General features: G+C 49.2%; 1 protein-coding gene across 1 annotated transcript; it reads left to right on the forward strand.

The window, feature by feature from the left end:
• The first annotated feature begins 10,582 nt into the window (after positions 1–10,582).
• HMOX1 (heme oxygenase (decycling) 1) lies at positions 10,583–17,631 on the forward strand. Its single transcript, XM_010859613.1, has 5 exons — positions 10,583–10,739; positions 11,894–12,014; positions 14,172–14,663; positions 15,842–15,941; positions 16,899–17,631. The coding sequence occupies exons 1-5, from the start codon at positions 10,714–10,716 to the stop codon at positions 17,027–17,029; spliced, it is 870 nt and encodes a 289-aa protein (XP_010857915.1). The 5' UTR covers positions 10,583–10,713; the 3' UTR covers positions 17,030–17,631.
• Positions 17,632–18,478: the final 847 nt, after the last annotated feature.

Genomic DNA, 18,478 nt, shown 5'->3' on the forward strand with positions numbered 1-18,478 from the left:
AGGAAACTTAACACTTCCCTGCGGCCAGGAACAGCTCTGGGGGCTTCACACTTTAGCTTGCAGAGCCCAGTGGGGTCGGCGGGATGGTCCTCTTTAAGAGATGGGGCTCTAGTCAAAAGCTGGATCGTCTGCGAAACTGCTGGTCCGGATCATGGCCAGACAAGGTCATGGAACACAGGAAGGCAGAGGGCAAAGAAACAGGACAACTAAATGCAAGGGTTAGAACCTGGACTGAGGGAAAGGGCAGTTAAGGACCTTTGAGGGCACTTGTTGAAATTTGAACATAGTTTTAATATAATGAATGTGTGTGAAAGTCACATTTCCTGATGTTTATAATTGGATCGCAGCTTACCAGAGACAGTCATCTGGATATACTACATGCTAAATGAGCCAGGAAAAAAAAAATCATAGATGAATGTCAAAAAGAGCATATATATAATGGAAAGAGAGGGAGAATGAATGGTTAAACAAAAGGGACCAAATTCTAACCTAACAACTAGTGAATCTCCGTGAAAACATACAGAAATTCTCTGTAGTATTTCTGCAACTTCTGTGTATTTGGAATTACTTCAAAGATGATTTTTTGAGAAAAAAGATGAGAAATCTGTTGTTCAAAACTCCCAACTGAGAGCAAAGTTTGTCAGGTATTAGTGAGCCTGACCCTATTCAGAACCATCCAGAAACTTTTAGATAGGAAAAAGGCTCTTGGGGGCCCTGAAAGGGGAACTAGATGCCACTCTCAGACCAAACAACAGCTAACACTCACTTCAGGCTTCCTGTGCCAGGCCCAGCTTCGAGCTTCTTACAGATCTTGAACTGATTTAATTCTCACCACATCCCCTTGAGCTGATGCTGTTATGACTCCTTGTTTTGCCAGACAAGGAAATAAAAGCTTAGTGTTGAAATATATATACATGATAAGTCATGAATCCCAGATATGACTACAGTCCTTTGTGGAAGTGCTGTGATCAGACTGAACCGGGTCCAACCAGGTCTTGGAGCCATAGTCAGGCTCCATATTGGCCAAGCTTTTTAGCAGTCTGAGCTCCCTAACACTGGACTGCTGCCTGGTCTGGCTGTGGTCTTCAGTCCCTGGACCTGTGTTAATCGAGACTGGGCAATGTTAGAAAAAGATATTAGTCTTTCTTCATTCCTCACCACCTCAGGCCCAGGATTTCTAGACAGTTCATTGTTGTAGAACTTCAGTATGCTTTACAGCCAGACACACCTGGCCTCCCTCATGTCTCAGGTGAGCTATGTGACCACGGGCAGGAAATTTAACCCTGCTAAGCCTCCTTCATTTAATATGAAAAGATCATTTAATATGAAGGGACTGGATATAGGGAGTGTCACGATCCTTGCTATCTTCAAGGATCTTACAGTCAGGATGAAGGCTACTGGGGGACAGGGACCTCAGCCAGGGACCCATAAGACAAGGGGAAGAACTTCAGGAAAAGTCTGAGCCAAGTTGGTTTGTTTTACAGCTTTATTGAGATGTAACTGACATACAATAAACTCTATATATTAAAGGATGCAAACTGATGAATTTTGTCATGAGTATACTGGGAAGCTATCTCCACAATCAATGTAATGAACTTATTCATCAGTCCCAAAAGTTTCCTCACCGTTCTTTGTTATCCTCCCCTGCAACAAGAGAACTGCTGATTATATTAGTTTACACTTCCCGGAATTTTATGTATTTCTATATACACTTCATATATAATTTATATATAAGTGTTAGTCACTCATTCGTGTTGACTTTGCAACCCTATGGACATAGCCTGCCAGGTTCCTCTGTCCATGGGATTCTCCAGGCAAGAATACTGGAGTGGGTTGCCATTTTTCTTCTCCAGGGGATCTTCCTGACCCAAGGGTTGAACCCAGGTCTCCTGCATTGCAGGCAGATTCTTTGCCATCTGAGCCACCAGGAATGCCCTATTTATATATAAGTTTATATAAAAGAAATTATACAGTAAGTACTCTTTTAGGGGAAGGTCTGACTTCTTTTCCTCAGCAGAATCCTTTTGAGATTTTTTCATGTTGTATGGATCAGTGGTGGCTCATTCTGTTTCATTGCTGATAATCCAGTGCATGTTCGTACCACGGTTTGTTTACCCATTTACCTGTAGATGGGTTGTTTTCAGTCTGGGGTTTTGCAGATAAAGCTACTGTGATTATTCATGTACAGGTATGGACATATGCATTCATTTCTTGCAAATAAATACCTAGGAGTGGAATGGCTGGGTTGAATGGCAGGTGTATGTTTAGGCTTTTAAGAAATTGCCAGACTGTTTTTCCAAGTGGTTGTACTGTATAGGAGGAAGAAAACCTTTCCCTCTACCCTCCTAGGTTCTCCAGCTGGGGCCCTGGAAATTAAACTGAGGGAAGATAAATTGACAAGAGAAGCAGAGTGTGTTAAAACGCAGAGGGTTCATTCATGTGGGAGAAACACTGTGATGAATTAGTCAAAAGATCCTTAGAACTGAGGCTTATGTAGCATCTTAACAGAATAAGGGTGTAGAGAGGTGACAAGATAAAAAAAAAAGAGTTTAGGCTTTGGGGGCAGCAAGCAGCGGGAGGGTAAGCATACGGGGGAAACTCGTGGAAGATAAGGGTTAATTTGGAAAGGTTTGTTATGCCCGTTCTTTGGGGTGCCATCCCTAGGCTAAGAGTCTAGAGTTGTCTAAGCCTGCTTTCAGACAAATCAGGGGAAAAGCAGAGAAGTGGTTTTCTGACATTTGTTGTTTCTCAGTTGTCTTCAGCTCAAAACAACCCTTATACCAAAGTAGCATAACCCTTACACCAGAGTGTGGTGGGGCACACTCTGGCCTTTGGCCTCTGGCAAGTACCATTTCATGTTCCCACCAGCAGTAAACGTTCTCCTTTGTCTGCATTTTCAATAGCAGGAAGAGTCAGCCCTTAATTTTAGCCATTCGAATCGGTTTATAGTGGTATGTCATACCGGTTTTAACTTTTCTTTTCCCTAATGACCTGAGATGCTGGAGAAGACTCCTGAGACTCCCTAGGACTGCAAGGTAATCAAACTAGTCAATCCTAAAGGAAATCAACCCTAAATACTCATTGGAAGAACTAATGCTGAAGCTGAAGCTCCAATACTTTGGCCACCTGATGTGAAGAGCCAACTTATTGGAAAAGACCCTGATGCTGGGAAAGATTGACGGCAGGAGAAGAGGGCGACAGAGGATGAGATAGTTGGTTGGCATCATTGATTCAATGCACATGAACTTGGGCAAACTCTGGGAAGTGGTGAGGGACAGGGAAGCCTGTTGTGCTGCTATCTGGGGGGCTGAGAAGAGTTGGACATGACTTGGCAACTGGACAACAACAACAACAAAATGACCTATGAACTTCAATGTCTTTTCATGTGCTTAGTTAGCATCCATCTATTTTCTCTGGTGAATTATTTGCTGAAACTTTCTACCTATTTAAAAGATTCACTTATTTGCCTTGTTATTGAATCATATTGATTCTTTACATATTCTATAGACAAATCCTTTGTTGAATGTATTTTTGCAAATATTCTCTTCTATTTTATTAAATAGAATAGGTGTCTATTAAAAGACACCTCTTTTTTTTGCATCACAGTATCTTATTCTTTTTAGTATTTATTTATTTGGCTGCTCTGGGTCTTAGTTGTGGCATGCAGGGTCTAGTTCCTCACCAGGGATGGAACCCCAGCCCCCTACACTCGGTGTGAACAGAGTCTTAGCTACTCAAACACCAGGCAAGTCCCTGTCACAGTGTCTTTTAAAAAGCAAAAGTTTTAAATTCTAATGAAGTCCTATTGGTTTTTGTTTTTTTTTTTTAATATATTCTGCTCTTTTCTTTTGGTTGTATTGGAGAAATCTCTGCCAAATCTGAGGTCAGTAAGTTTTTTCTTTATGCTTTATTCTGTATGCTTTATAGGTTTACCTCTTTCTTGGAGGTCTATTTCTGGGCTGAGTCTTGAAAGGTGAGTAGCCAAGCAAAAGCACCGGAAAGAACATTCTAGGCAAGAGGGACCACTGGAGCAAAGGCCCAGAGGGATGGGAGCTTCTGTAGTTCAGGAGTAGTCAGGTATTCCTGAAACTAGCACACAGGGTGTAAGGAAACGAGAGGGGTGGGATCCCTCCTACTGGAGACGTGGCCTGGGCTGAGGGCAGAGGGCTAGACTGAAAAGCTTGCACTTTATCCCAAGGGCTACGTGGAGCTAATCACGAGTGTTAACCAGAGAAGTGCTGCCAGCACCTCAGTTGCCTTATCAGCCAAATCAGAAGGAGGAGGAGAAGAAGAGATAAGGAATGAACAAGTGTTTCATCTTGCGACCGGGCAGGCCCTCTTCTCCTGCTCTTTCATGGGGGTACCCAGTTCTCCCAGAAGGGAAATGATAATCAACTCCTCTTAAATGCTAACATTTCCTGGTGACTGTCTTCCTGCTTCTGGGAGCTCTCCCTCCCCCCTCCTTTTCCGCTTTGTTTTTATTGATATTAAGGTACAGTTAACTTACAGTGTTGTGTCAGTTTCAAGTGGACAGCAAAGTGATTCAGTTATACATCTCTATAAGGAGCCCTTTATTAGCCATGTTCATCTTTTGTCTGTTACAAGAAGTCCAAACGTTTTTCTCCCATTCTGTCGCTGGGGTGTCAATCTTGTTTATCAGGCCTCTTGCAACCTAGAAAGATTCAGTGTTTTGCAGTCCAGACTGAGGATGGTTTTCATGATTTGGGGCTCGTCTACCTTGCGGAGACCAAGGCTGGGCTCTATGTAGCCTGCACACCACCGTGGCATTCCCCGTTCCACCCCATCCCCCTACACTCCCTGGGTTAAGGACTTGCTTGTTCTCTTTGATCCGTGCGGGGCATGGATGCGGTCTGGCTACCCCTGCTTGAGGACACCCAGGAAAGAGTCCACTGATTCGCCTGGAAAACCGGTCCAGCTGAAGCTAAAGATTTCTCACCCCCAACCCTGTGTTCTCCCAGCCTCCGCGGAGGCCTCGCCTTGGTTTTTCACTTTCGTGCCTGAGGAGCCGCAGCCCTAGCCCCTCCCTGCAGCCCATGCCGCTTCCGTTTTCCAGGCGGGCGGAGGGGTGGCGCCTTCGGAAAGCTGAGTCTCGGTTTCCACGTTAACCCTCGTGCCATTTCTGCTGTGTCATGGTTGGGAGGGGGACTGGCGGAGACAGGAAAGGCAGATTTTGCTGAGTCACCCCAGCTGCTTCCTCAGCCTCCAGCTGGATGCTTAGGTAAGGGCAGTCTTCCCTGCTGGCAGGAGGAAGTGAAACTTCTAGAAAAGGGTAGACGCTTCCCATTTCACTCAAGTTTTTGCACCGCGTTTGCAAAGCCCTGTCCCATACATCTCAAAAGGGATGTGTCCAAGGTTGAGCTGCTGAAGGTCTCCCATCACAGCCAACTGATCATTCCATCTTCCCAGATGGTTGAACTCAAACTTTTGAGTTAATCCTTGACAGCTCCTCTTACTCACAACTCACTTTCTATTCTAATCCTAACTTGTAAAGCTCTGCCTTTACAATATGCATGCCCTAGGCCACTTACCTCTCTGTTCTTTGCAAGCCAGCATCATCTCTCCTTGGATTTGTGTGGTCAGTTGCCTTCCGCCAATGTCCTGTGTCACCCAGAGCAGCCAGTGATTGATCCCAGGAAAACCCACTGAGACCCCAGCACTCCTCCCTTCCCAGCCCTTGGGTCTCCCCTACTTACAAAGGTCCTAGCAATGGCCTGCAGGCCTCACAGGCTACAAGTCTCTCCTGCTCCCATTTTCCACCTGTCCCCTCCCGCTCTCTGCTGCAGCCATGCTGACCTCCAGGCTGTTGCCTGTCCCTGCCAGGTCTGGGCCACCTGGGGTCTCAACTCTGACTTTTTCCTGTGGCCCCAAAGAATGATCCTCCCACACCTCCCAGCCCGTGGAGCCCACCTTGACCTGACTGACTTAGCATCACAATCACTTATTGCTTCCCATACTTCACATCTCTCTGACATCTCCAGCCAGGGAACGTTCTGTGCTTGCAAGGGTTTATGTGGCTAGACTGGGCCCATCTAGACTGGGCCCTTCCAGAGACTCTGCAGTGATTTCCCTACTTTGAGACCTGTGACCTTAATTACATGTGCAAAGGGTGATTGAGGAGGAGATAGGCTTCAGGTTAGACATTTACAACTGGCCTCCTGCAAAGGGTAATGATCCTATTCGATGATAACAGAACATATTCACAGGTTGTAAGGATTAGGCAAGGACATCTTTGAGGGGCCACGATTCTGCTTACCACAGATAAATGCTTACCTCTTGGGTATGGGGAGGATGAAATGGGACCCTGCTTGGGAGAAAGCTTGGCTCAGAGCAAACTCCAGTGTTTCTTTCCCATTTCCATCTACATATGGCTTTGCTGCTACCTACCCCCCTTCTGGATAATTTCCCTGGGCCCAGACTTCATGAGGACACTGAGCACCCATGTTCTGTCAAAGTGGGGTTCTAGCCTCTTCAGCTTTGTACCTCCAGCTCCACACATGATAAAACTGGCCCATTTCAGCTGCTCAAGTATTTGACTCTGCAAGGGAATCCAGAGAGAGGGTGGTGGGTTCTCTGATGGAATTAAGCTTTATTTGGGGGGCAGGGAACTCCCAAGCGGTTCAGTGGTAAAAAAATCTGCTTGCAGTGCAGGAGACGCAGGTTCGATCCCTGGGTCGGGAAGATCCCCGAGATGAGAAAATGGCAACCCACTTCAGTATTCTTGCCTGGGAAATCTCATGGACAGAGGAGCCTGGCGGGCTCCAGTCCATGGGGTCACAAAGAGTTGGACATGGCTTAGTGACTAAAGAACAACAACAACACTTTAATGGTGGAATGCTAGGCATCATGCAGGGAGATGGCAGGAAGGATCTCTCTGTCCACCCCGTCCTGCTTCCCGAAGCTGTCGTGGCAAATATCACAAACACAGTGGTTTGAAACAACACAGATTTATTCTCTGGAGTTCCTGAGGTCAGAAGTCCTGAAATGGGTGGGCAGGGTTGCATCCCTTTTGGAATTCTAGGGGAGAATCTACTTCTTCAACTTTTCCAGCTTTTGGAGGGTACCAGCTTTCCTCGGCTCGTGGCCCCTAACTCCGTCTTCAAAGTTAGCAGCACAGCATCTTCCAATATCTCTGTCCTGCTTCCCTCATCACATCACCTTCTGTATCTGTAACCTCCCAGCCTCCCTCTTATAAGGACTTTTCTGATGATATTAGGATAATCTTCTCATTTCAAGATGCTTAACTTAATCCCATCTGCAAAATCCTTTTTGCCATGTAAAATAAGTAACATATTCAGATGTTCTGGGGATTAGGATGTAGACACGGTGGGGGGCATTATTTAGCCTACCACAGGAGGAGAAATATTTAAATCATTCCAGTTGTTTGAGAACAGAGAAGAGGAAGTCAGGAAGCTGAATCAGCATGGGGAAAGGCCACAGGCTCAACACTGGGACAGAAGATACTAGATCAGCCCTATCCAGCCCCCTCCGCCCTAGGGTTGTCTATGTGTGTTTGTGTGTGTGTTGGTGGGGTGGGGTGGGGGGGTCTGTTCTGGCTAAGTCAGGGGCTCCCACGGAAGAAGCTGTAGTGAGGAGTGAGCCTGGACTTGGAACCAGGACCCCTGGGCCACTGAAGGCTCTGTGTGGGGCACAGCCTGGCGAAGTCACTCTCCTCTTGGATCTTCTGCTCCCCCATGTTAAGTATGAGAATGGCAGATCATATGAGCTTTACCTTCTGGGCTTTCTGAATGGACAGGCTGACGGCAAGCATTCAGACTTTCCCACTCTTATCCTGTAAACTCTTGGAGGACAGACTGGCCTCCCATAAAAGGGCATGTGATATGGGGGTCAGAAGTATGGATTCTGGCTTCCAAGTGCTGTGCTTTGAATCCTGGCTTGGCTATTACTAGCTATGTGACTTGGGAAAACGACTTTACCTCTTTGTACCTTAGTATTTACGTGGACAAAACAGAGATGAAAATCACAGGGCTTTTGCCAGGATTAAATGCAGTCTTGCACATAAGGGTTCTGTACACAGTAAGTGATCAGTAAAGTCAGACTAAGATCAAAACTTGTAGCTTGATTCCAACTCTTTCTGGCAACCTAGCTGTATGATCATGTTTACCAGAAAGAGATCTTGTGGCATATATTCATTCATTCAATGTTGATTGTCTGCTACTTACCAGGCACAGTTCCAGGCTCTGGAAATTCACAAAACAAAACCCCTGTCGTCCTGGAGCCTACATTCTAATGGAGATATCTGTTTCTAATAATCCTTCTTTCCAGAAAGTTCCTGGCAACTCTTTTTTGAAATCTGCTAGCAGCTCCAGTTCTAGTCCTTACCTCTGTGAATCTTGTGAACCGGTAAATGCCATCCTCTGTAGAATGAGCCTTTCAAGGACAACCATGGAGGTGACTTCTGGGCTCTAGCGGGAAAAACCATGGTTTGTTTTTTGGCTTGTTTCACCTTCTACTGGATTCTGAGACATGACACCCTACCTTGAACTTTTGAAATCTTTGTGTTAGACTGCCTGGATTCAAACCATTATCTTCACCTCTCTGCCACAGTTTCCTCATTTGTAAGATGGGGACAATAACAGTAACAGCCTTATGGAGTTATTACAAGGATTTAATCTGTTAATGGAGAAGGCAATGGCACCCCACTCCAGTACTCTTGCCTGGAAAATCCCATGGATGGAGGAGCCTGATAGGCTGCAGTCCATGGGGTTGCTAAGAGTCGGATATGACTGAGTGACTTCAATTTCACTTTTCACTTTCATTCATTGGAGAAGGAAATGGCAACTCACTCCAGTGTTCTTGCCTGGAGAATCCCAAGGATGGGGGAGCCTGGTGGGCTGCCGTCTATGGGGTCACACAGAGTCAGACACGACTGAAGTGACTTAGCAGTAGCAGTAGCAATCTGTTAATACATGTGTTGAGTATAGTATCTGACGCACAGGAAGGGCTCAATGAATATTAGCTATTAGTATTGTTATCATTGTTCATCGAAGAAGAAGGTCAATATATAATTTATACCAAGAGCTAGATTCTTTGGCATAGCCCCCCTCTCTAGAAGACTGAGCAGCCCCCATGTCTCTAGATTGATTTGGTGGTTGAAGTTCAGGTCAGTGATCCTGGAAGAGGATGGATCATGGGCCAGAGCTCTGACCTTGGGTCAGACGGACACACTGACCTCCAGTACCTGCTTGGTTCTTCCAGACTGTCTCCAAACATCAGAGACTTCTACTTACCCCCAGAAAGGACCGCCTCAGCCGCTGTAGTCCCCCAATCCAAGAATCCGTGCTTGATGGCTGGGCTGGCCGTCCTCAAGCTTGTACTCACATTCTTTCAGAAGTGGAGCACTTGCTACCTCTTTTCCAAACAACATCCTTGTCCTGAGTCAAAGTTAAACTTCTTTTTTTGTTTTGTTAATCTAGAATCCAGAATTGCAACTTTGGGAAGAGACTTTGATATTGTCATTCGCATTGTCATCTGGGCTTGCCCAGTGACCTGCTTCCCCTGATCCTAAGTGATCAATCTCATGCAGTATCAATTCCATAGTTGATCACAGGACCAGCTCTGTTCCAGGCCCGGGTGGGTACCACATGTGCGCTTAGTCACTCAGTCATGTCTGATTCTTTGCAACCCCATGGACTGTAGGCCGCCAGGCTCCTCTGTCCATGGGGATTCTCCAGACAGGAATACTAGAGTGGGTTGCCATGGCAATCTTCCCAACCGAGAGATTAAACCCAGGTCTCCCACATTGCAGGCGGATTCTTTATCATTTGAGTCATGAGGATGAGATAACTCAGACTCAATGAGCTCCTACGCAGGTGAGCAGGGAGGTGGTCTGGATGACCAACATCATTGTCCAGCTGGGAACCAAGTGCTAAGAGGGCCTGAAGGAGACAGGCAGAGACTTGAAGTTTGGGTCCCGTTTTCCTGCTTTATGTGTATCCTTGGTCATGTCACTTAATCCCTGTCCCCACCCACCCCCTAGCTTCATTTTCTCTGTCTGTAAAATGGTAGAGATCTACCTCATAGGGTAACTGTAGGGATGAACCATGAAAACAGTACCGTCTTTAGCACTTAGTAGGTGCTCAAGAAAGAAAAAATGGCCAAAAGGAACATGAGGAAGACCCTCAGGCTGCCAGCTGAGGGTCCCAGAAGGAGGTGATACTTAGGGAGCAGGCTGGTGCGGGGGACTGCAGACAGGGTCTGGGGACGGTGAGTCCTTGACATTGCCCTGCAGCCTCCTGCTCTAAGAATCCCTGCCTCCCAGCTCTCTGGAACCATTCAGATTCCTGGGGTATTCAAGTACCATTTCTGGGCTGGAGGCTCTGAAAGGGGCAAAATCACACTGCTGCACAGATTTCCAGAAGTTTTTTTTTTTTACGTCTTGTTTTAAATAGATTGTTTTCCACGGGTCATATGACCGCTCCTCCTCCGCCCCCGCAGGCCAGGGGCGGGCGGGGCGCCGGCTCCCGCGGGTGTTGCAACTTCGGGCCCCAAAGTGGGGAAAGGCCAGCGGGCGGCGGCCACGTGACTCGCCCCGGGGATAAATAGACGGCGAAGCTGGGATTCGGCACCGTAGCCCTCCCACCTCCTCGATCCACTTCTGGGCCGTCGGAGCCGGAGTTCTCGGAGCCGGAGTTCTCGGAGCCAGCATCGACCCCACACCTACACAGCCGCAGGATGGAGCGCCCGCAGCCCGACAGCAGGCAAGTGCGGGGCAGGGGACCGGCCTCTCCCGGGCAGGGCAGCTCCCTCTTCCCGCAGAGCTCCCGAGACCGAGCCGGGAAGCAGGAAGCGACCTCGCTGAACGGGCGACGGTCACTTGGGGCTTTGGTGTTAGGAGGAGCTGGGTGCCAGTCCCGCCCGGTGGGGCAGCTGGAGAGATGAAAGGTGATTGACATGCCTGGCTCCCTGTGGATGACCTGATGGGAGTGTTGTCGTGGGACCGACTTTGGTTTTGGTTTTGTGCGAGTGCTTGGAGGTAGCGGTCTGCTTAATCCGGGATCCTCGCGACTGTTTGAGCCTGGGTGACAAAGCCTGGCTTTCTTACTGGGGACTCCTCTTGGCCGCATCCACCACCTCTGGCTAGCTGTCGAATTAAGGAGCACATCACCCCGGCTACTGAGCCCGCGTTTGCAGTATGAGAGTGGCATAGTAGAGGAGGCATAGCAAGCAAGCCAAGGTCTCCTGACTAGCTGGAATTTGGCCCTGGGTTTGTCCACCTCTGAGTCTGGCGCCTCCCATCTCCCAAGAATTTGACCAGCATGTACAGAACAGGCGGTGATGTTTCTGAAGGAGTGCTGGCCAGAAAGGAGAAATGACACTCGTGTGGGAGGTGGATGCAGAGGCAGAAATACTCCCCAAAAGGGACTGTTTCTTTGAGTAAAGCTGAGTTTTACTTGAGCTTTTTCAATACTTTGCTGTGAGCAGAATATTACAAGGGATCATGAGATCTGTATCTGAAACCTCAACAAAGTTAATGAGTTAAATCTTGGGTCTAAAAGCCAGTGGAAGCAGTTGCAGGTGAATTGAGTGTTCACCTTGCCCACTGATGCTGCTCCCTTCTCTTCTCTATTGAGAATAATTGGCCAGACCTTTCCTGTTGGTTTGTGGGACCCGTATTACAGTGTTTTAATAACTGAAAAGTGTGGCTGGGGTTGCATCTTAAAGGTAGTTGGGAAAGTGGCTGGGTATTAGATGGGAACCTGGGTTTCCGCAGAGAAGCCTGATAAAAGCGGAAATCTCTTTTTTAAGTCCTGCACACAGGCAGGGGTACCCCTCAGAAGCTCACGCTGGAAGAGACTGTGCCCTGAGCCCTGTCCTCGACTCCCTTGTTCACCTCTGTACCTTCTCTCTGCAGCATGCCCCAGGATTTGTCAGAGGCCCTGAAGGAGGCCACCAAGGAGGTGCACACCCAGGCGGAGAATGCAGAGTTCATGAAGAACTTTCAGAAGGGTGAGCTGACCCAAGAAGGTTTTAAGGTATGTGGACTGGAGGTACCAGCCTTGGCAGGGGTACTTTGGGTGGGAGTGCACCCAAAGCACAGAGCAGTGGTGTTAGTGGGGATGGCTGCTTGGGTTGCAGAGGGACCCGATGAGCATGTTCAAGGGAGTCATTTTACAGGTCATGACATTGAGGCTCAGAGAGTGGAAATGACTTACCCAGGGTCACACAGCAGATTTCACAGCCTGCAATGTGGTATTGTGGAGGGGCTGGGGCAGTGGTACTCTTTAAGTGACCACCTAGTGCCTGCTTGGCATTTTACTCACTTAATTTTAATTAGTGCTTCAGCTTTGATAAGGAAGATGAGGAAGGGAAGGCTCAGAGAGGTTAAGTAACTAACAGAAGGTCACACAGCCTGTAAGAAAATGGGAGAGGCCAAAATCGAGCCAAGGCTGGTTATCTTATTTGCCTCTGAAGGTAAGAGGGGGAGTATGGGTTCGAGCTTGAGTTCTTCCATCCCCTAATAGTAAGACTATGGGCACCATCTAATCTCCCCAAGGTACCTTTTCCTCACCTGTGAAATGAGACTTTTCAACAGCAGGGTTTTCTTTTTTTTGGACCACACTGCACAGCATGTGGGCTCTTCGTTTTCCAACCAAGGAGTGAACCCATGCTTCCAGCAGTGGAAGCACGGAGTCCTAACCACTGGACCAAGGGGAATACCTAGCATGATTTCCTCAAGTGCCCATTGTATTTGAGGCGTGAATTTTTGCTATTACTCAGCACAGTTGTGAAATTCATGCACGTAGAAGGAAAGCATGTGACAAGAGAACCCGGCAGGTGCTGGGTGTGAGGAGAGGCTTGTTGGGGTTGAACAGTAGGGGTGGGGAGCTGTGGCTCACCACTCCGGACACCCTGTCTTTGGCTATTGGGAGATGCCCCCTACTTCCAGCAGGAGAGGTGCTTCAGTGAAGGGCGATTTAACATGCAGCCCTAAGGGGCTCACAGCCCTGGGCTGTGTCCTGTGGATGTGAGTTTAGCCCTTACTCCTTTGTTCTGCCCCCACTCCCCTGAAAAAGCTGATGTACAGTTGCTGTAATGGGAGTGGGGAGGTGGCCGCTGGAATACCCCATACCCAGCCACTGTACGCTTTGGAGCTTCCTTCTTGGCCCCTGAGTTCAGAGTCAGCACAAAGATCCAGGAGAGGACCCAGTGCTCACTCGGATTGTGCTGATGGAGGTAGCGTTTTTTATCACCACGGTCCAGCTTCAGTGCTGGCTACCAAGTCGCGCCTAGCGCTTTACCTCTGCCATCCTCCCTGAGCCGCACACCTGCCCCATCAGTCTGTGGTCAGATTACCCTTCTTTGCAAGGAAGGGGACCAAGGCTTGTCTTGTGCAGAGTCACTCAGGCCCCAGATTGCCTAGAGAGGGAGAGTGGTTTTATCCACCGTCACCCAGCTGAGGACTGGCCGAGCGGAGCTAGGGCCAGGTCGGTCACAGTTGAAAACCCAGGCTGCTCTGTACCAGGCTGCCTGGGTTTCTGCACTGGTGAGAGACAGTGCTCCCACGAATGATTAAAGGCTCAGAAATCACCTGAAAACCTCAGCCGGAACATCTAAACTTTGTCCTCTTTCAAACTCAAATTAATGTGTAATGGGAGTTACCTGAGCCAAGGGCTCAAGTCCCCCAGCCCAGCTTTCAGAGGTGATGGGGTTCAGAGGGGTCTTCTGGGGAGAGCTGTGCCCTGCAGATGGATCCCCAGAGGTCAAAAGCCAGGGAGAGGTGCCTGGCGTCTTCCTGTAAGCACGTTCATTCAGTTACTTCCTCCAGAAAGCCATGCCTGTGCTTGGCTCCATTTCTGTTCCTTACTAGCTTTGTGACTTCGGTGTCTCATACCCTCTCTGAGCCTTAGTGTCTTTCCTGTAAAATGGGCATAGCCATTCCTTTGTTAGATTTTTCCAAGGATGAAATGAGGATTTGTATTTTTTCCAGTGTGATAAAAAGGTTTTTAGGCTCAGACAGTGCACAATGAAAATTTTCTCCTGTGACACTTTCTCTGGCTGCCACATGCGGAGGGTTAGAGGGGCTGGCAGGAGGTGGGAGCCCAGCCTGAGGAGGTGACAAGGATGACTGTGAAGGCGATAGTGCCAAGGGGCTGGATGCTCTGATAATGACCTGCTTGCTCTGGTTTCAGCTGGTGATGGCGTCTTTGTACCACATCTATGTGGCCCTGGAGGAGGAGATCGAACGCAACAAGGAGAACCCCGTCTACACTCCCCTCTACTTCCCAGAGGAGCTGCACCGCCGGGCCTCCCTGGAGCAGGACATGGCCTTCTGGTACGGGCCCCGCTGGCAGGAGGCCATCCCCTACACGCAGGCCACCAAGCGCTATGTTCAGCGACTCCAGGAGGTGGGGCGCACCGAGCCCGAACTGCTGGTGGCCCATGCCTACACCCGCTACCTGGGAGACCTGTCTGGGGGCCAAGTTCTCAAGAAGATTGCTCAGAAGGCCCTGAATCTGCCCAGCTCCGGGGAGGGCCTGGCCTTCTTCACTTTCCCCAATATCGCCAGTGCCACCAAGTTCAAGCAGCTGTACCGCTCCCGCATGAACACTCTGGAGATGACCCCCGAGGTCCGGCAGAGGGTCCTGGATGAGGCCAAGACTGCCTTCCTGCTCAACATCCAGGTGAGGGTATGGGCTGTGCTGCAAGGCCACCCCTGCCTCCAGCTGCTCTTCCAGGGTGGGGGGCAGGGGGGTCAAGGGTCGTATTTAAGGGCAGAGGCTTGGAGTCTAGGGTTCCAGTTCTGTCACTTACCTGGCGGGGTGATTTTAGGCAAATCCCTTTCTTAATCACTTTGTACTTCAATTTCCCCATCTGTAAAATGGGGATATAATAGCACTTAGCTCACGGAGTTGTTGTGACTGCTTAAATCAATCAAGTCCCCAAAGCAGGGCATGTCACAGGGTCAGCCCTTGAACATTAGCTACGGTTATTGTACGATGTGGCGTCACCGTTGTGGCACTCTGTGATAACTCCCTGTGACAACATACAAGTTGGCTGTGTGTTCATATGTAGCCAGGTTGGCACTGCAGGGTTCACGGATGCCGCAGACCTGGCCTCTGCCATTTGGGCCTCTCAGCCCAATCAGGAGGCATGATCTGTCTTTCTACAAGTGTCTCAAATCCAGGGGAAGATAGGTTTTGCCTTGAACGCTGATGTTGTAGAATTCTGTCGCTCTCCTCCTATCTGAAGGCCCTGTGGGAACTGGGCTCTTAGTTTATGCTCTCTTGGCTCCTTATTCCCAGCCTGAGACCCCAGAGGAGATTGCTCATAGCACTCGCTATTGAGCAATGTGCATCTTTTGCATACGGCTAAAAAATACCCAGCACACCTGGTCAGTCTTCTGAGAAAAGCTGTATCTTTCAGAAAGGTGGTGTAGAAAGAACAGGTGTTTTGGAGCCAGAGCCCCATGGGAGGGCTGGCCCTTGCCGCTTGACCTCTGGGTTAGCCACCACCCAGGCACTGAATCTCTGGAGTGGCAATGACCTGGTCTGTAACCCTAGCTAATGAGTACCACAGAGCATTGAGTGCCTGCTTGGGGACCACTCAAGACATGGTACTTTTCAAAGGGACCCAGCATATGGGCATGAGTGGCCATTCAGAATGGCTGTTATTGAGGAGCATTTGGGGAAGAGCAGGCAGGCGAGTTAATGAACTTGTGACATCTTATCTCTTAACCCGGATGTTCAGTATTTTTGCTGTGATTCTGTTCTGTCTTGCTATTTCACAACCAAACCTCAGACCTCCCATCAGCAGGCCTGGCCCCACCTTTCATGGAGACGTGCACTTTGTTCTCTTGCAGCTGTTTGAGGAGTTGCAGGGCCTGCTGACCCAGAAGGCCAAGGACCATGATCCCTTGCAGGCACCAGAGCTTCACAGGCGAGCCGGCAGCAAGGCGCAAGGTGAGGGCCTCCCCGGGGGCGTGTGTGGAAGGCATATGGCCCAGTCGTCTGGCTCTGGTGTCTCTGACTCTTCTGTCTTCTCCATGCTTTAAATGGGAAGTCAGGGGTGGAGCCAGCCTTCACCAGGATGCCCCTCTGCGCCTCAGTCTCCCCAGTTCTAGAATCAGGGGAGTTGGGCAGGTTTTAGCTCACTTTCGAGTACTCAAAGGATACTCTGAAGTCATGACAAGTCCTCCCCCAACCGCCACACACACAATTTAGGTCCTTTGGGGGTCTATTAATGGTTCCCGAGCAGAGACCCCCTGACTTGGGGCTAGGGGCCCAGGGCAGCTTCTAGCTATCCCCCCCGCTGTGGACGCAGGGTCCTATCTTGGGTTAGTCCCTCCCTCAGGCTGCTCAGAGAGCTCTCTAGGGGGTGGCAGTGCTGAGAAAACATGGGAAACTTCCAGAGCACCAGAGTCCCCTCCCTCCCTCCCTGTGGGCGAGAGTGTGGCTTTGGGAGTCAAGAGAGGGGAGGGGTGAAGCTCTGCCACCTGCTTGGCAGGTCATCTCAGGCCTCTGCTCCTGGTGCCACCATAGCTCATGCATGCCAGGACTACATGGACCCCTCCGTTGGTGGGGTTTTGCAGGGAACACTGGAATGTGGCCATTCCTGATGAGATTACAAGGTGGGGGGGAGGGGACTCAGCCCTAATACATTAATTCTCAAACTATGGTCCCCTGGGTATCCCTGGAGAGTACTTCTCACAATCTGGCCGAAAATGGAAGAGTGGACAGCTTGGAGAAGTAAGCTCCCTGTCTTAGGAGGTATCCAAGTAGTGGCTAGAGGGCTACTGGTTTGCATCTAGCAGGGACTTTACTAGACGCTGCTGAGGTGGTTTTGATTTGTTTTTCCATGACGTCAAATGGCCCTGCCTCCATCCTCCTGGACTTAACATCATCTTCCTTCTCTTTCAGACTTGGCTCCCACCAAGGCGTCCAGGGGGAAGCCCCAGCCCAGCGTCCTCTCCCAGGCACCTCTCCTGCGATGGGTCCTCACACTCAGCTTTCTGGTGGCCACGGTCGCTGTGGGGCTTTACGCCATGTGAATTCAAGTGTGCTGGCTCCTGGGGGCCATGAAAACTGTTCGTGGAGAGGGGCAGCCTCTTGGCTGGCTTCCTTCCCTTGAGCTTGGGGTAGGGGGCAGCTGTCAGGGCTCCTGCTGTCTCCCTGTATCCCTCTCTTCTGGATAAAAGGAGCCTGAGATATCTCCACCAACCCAAAGTATATCCAGCCAGTGACCTGAACTTCAAAGTGGGACAAGGGGTCTTCCCTGGCCCCTCAGCACTCTCCCCTTCCTGTTCCTGCAGCAGAGCCCAGAAGATGTAGCCAGAGCAACAGCTGTTGAAAACCTCCAAAAGCCTTGGGTCTGAGGTCTCCCTTTTGACCCGCTGTGACCGCTTGCCCTATGGGCCATGGCAATTTTTGTATATGTTCAAAGATGTTGTGTCTTATGTTTCCGTCTTGTTTTTGTTGGAGCAGCTTTGTGTTCCCTGGCTCAGCCTGAACTATGGTATTCTGTTGTGTGCTGTTCTGTTCTTATAACAGGGTAGGGGTGGTTTGTGGCGGGTGGGGAGGAAGTGTTTAACAGGACTGTGGCCTTGATTGCTGACTTTCATGTGAAATAATAAACTAAATGGCCTGATAGTAACTTGATGTGTTTTTCTTGGGCTCTGTTACCCTTGGGGAACTGACCTTTTTTCCTCACTTGTTTCTTGAAAGTCTGGTGGGCAGAAGGTGAAAGTGCGGGTGACACAGGAGCCAGTTTGAGATGTTGTGCTCTGTTCCGAGGGTGGTGGGGGCGACCTTGAAGCAGTCAGTGGGCACGTCTTTGGGGTGAACCCTGCTTGATGGAAGACAGCTTTACCAAGGACGGGATTCACTGTAAAGCTGCAAATTCTGGAATAAGATCTGTCTTGTACAGTGAGTTGTAGGGACTGGAGTAAGAACCCTGGTTTTCTTCTTTCTGTAACTGCCTTTGGGGTTAGGTATTAACCCTTCTGGGGCTCAATTTAGACACCTTTAACACCAGAGACCCAGCTCACCTGTCTTGAGAAGCAAATGAGATGCATGTAAAATGCCAACAGCACACAACGTGAACTCTTAATAATGAAACGAGGGAGATCAGTGTTCTGTGATTCTTGCCAAGTGATTCTTTACTGTGCAAGTCACCTCACATGATGTCATCTCATTTGATCCTCAGAAAAACTGAGGAGTTACCACTTCTAGAGGGTCAGGAGGGATTTAAACCAGGTCTGGCCAGCTCTAGATCCAAGCCTTTTCCATTGTCCGAAGTCCTCAAAGTGTGTTAGTTGCTCAGTAGTGTCTGACTCTTTGTGACCCCCATGGACTATAGCCCACCGGCTTCTCTGTCCATGGAATTCTCCAATTCTGGAGTGGGTAGCCATTCCCTTCATAGGATCTTCCCAACCCAGGGATTGAACTCCAGTCTCTATGTTGCAGGCAAATTCTTTACCGACCGAGCCACCAGGGAAGCC

Source organism: Bison bison, unplaced genomic scaffold (genome assembly GCF_000754665.1).
Source record: "Bison bison bison isolate TAMUID 2011002044 unplaced genomic scaffold, Bison_UMD1.0 scf7180017864457, whole genome shotgun sequence".
NCBI classification, from domain to species: domain Eukaryota; kingdom Metazoa; phylum Chordata; class Mammalia; order Artiodactyla; family Bovidae; genus Bison; species Bison bison.

Bases quoted from the DNA above. Each gene is read 5' to 3' on its own strand.
- HMOX1 (XM_010859613.1), top strand. From the start codon at position 10,714: ATGGAGCGCCCGCAGCCCGACAGCAG. The intron at 10,740-11,893 runs GCAAGTGCGGGG...TTCTCTCTGCAG, and splicing joins CGCCCGCAGCCCGACAGCAG to CATGCCCCAGGATTTGTCAG. The intron at 14,664-15,841 runs GTGAGGGTATGG...GTTCTCTTGCAG, and splicing joins CCTTCCTGCTCAACATCCAG to CTGTTTGAGGAGTTGCAGGG.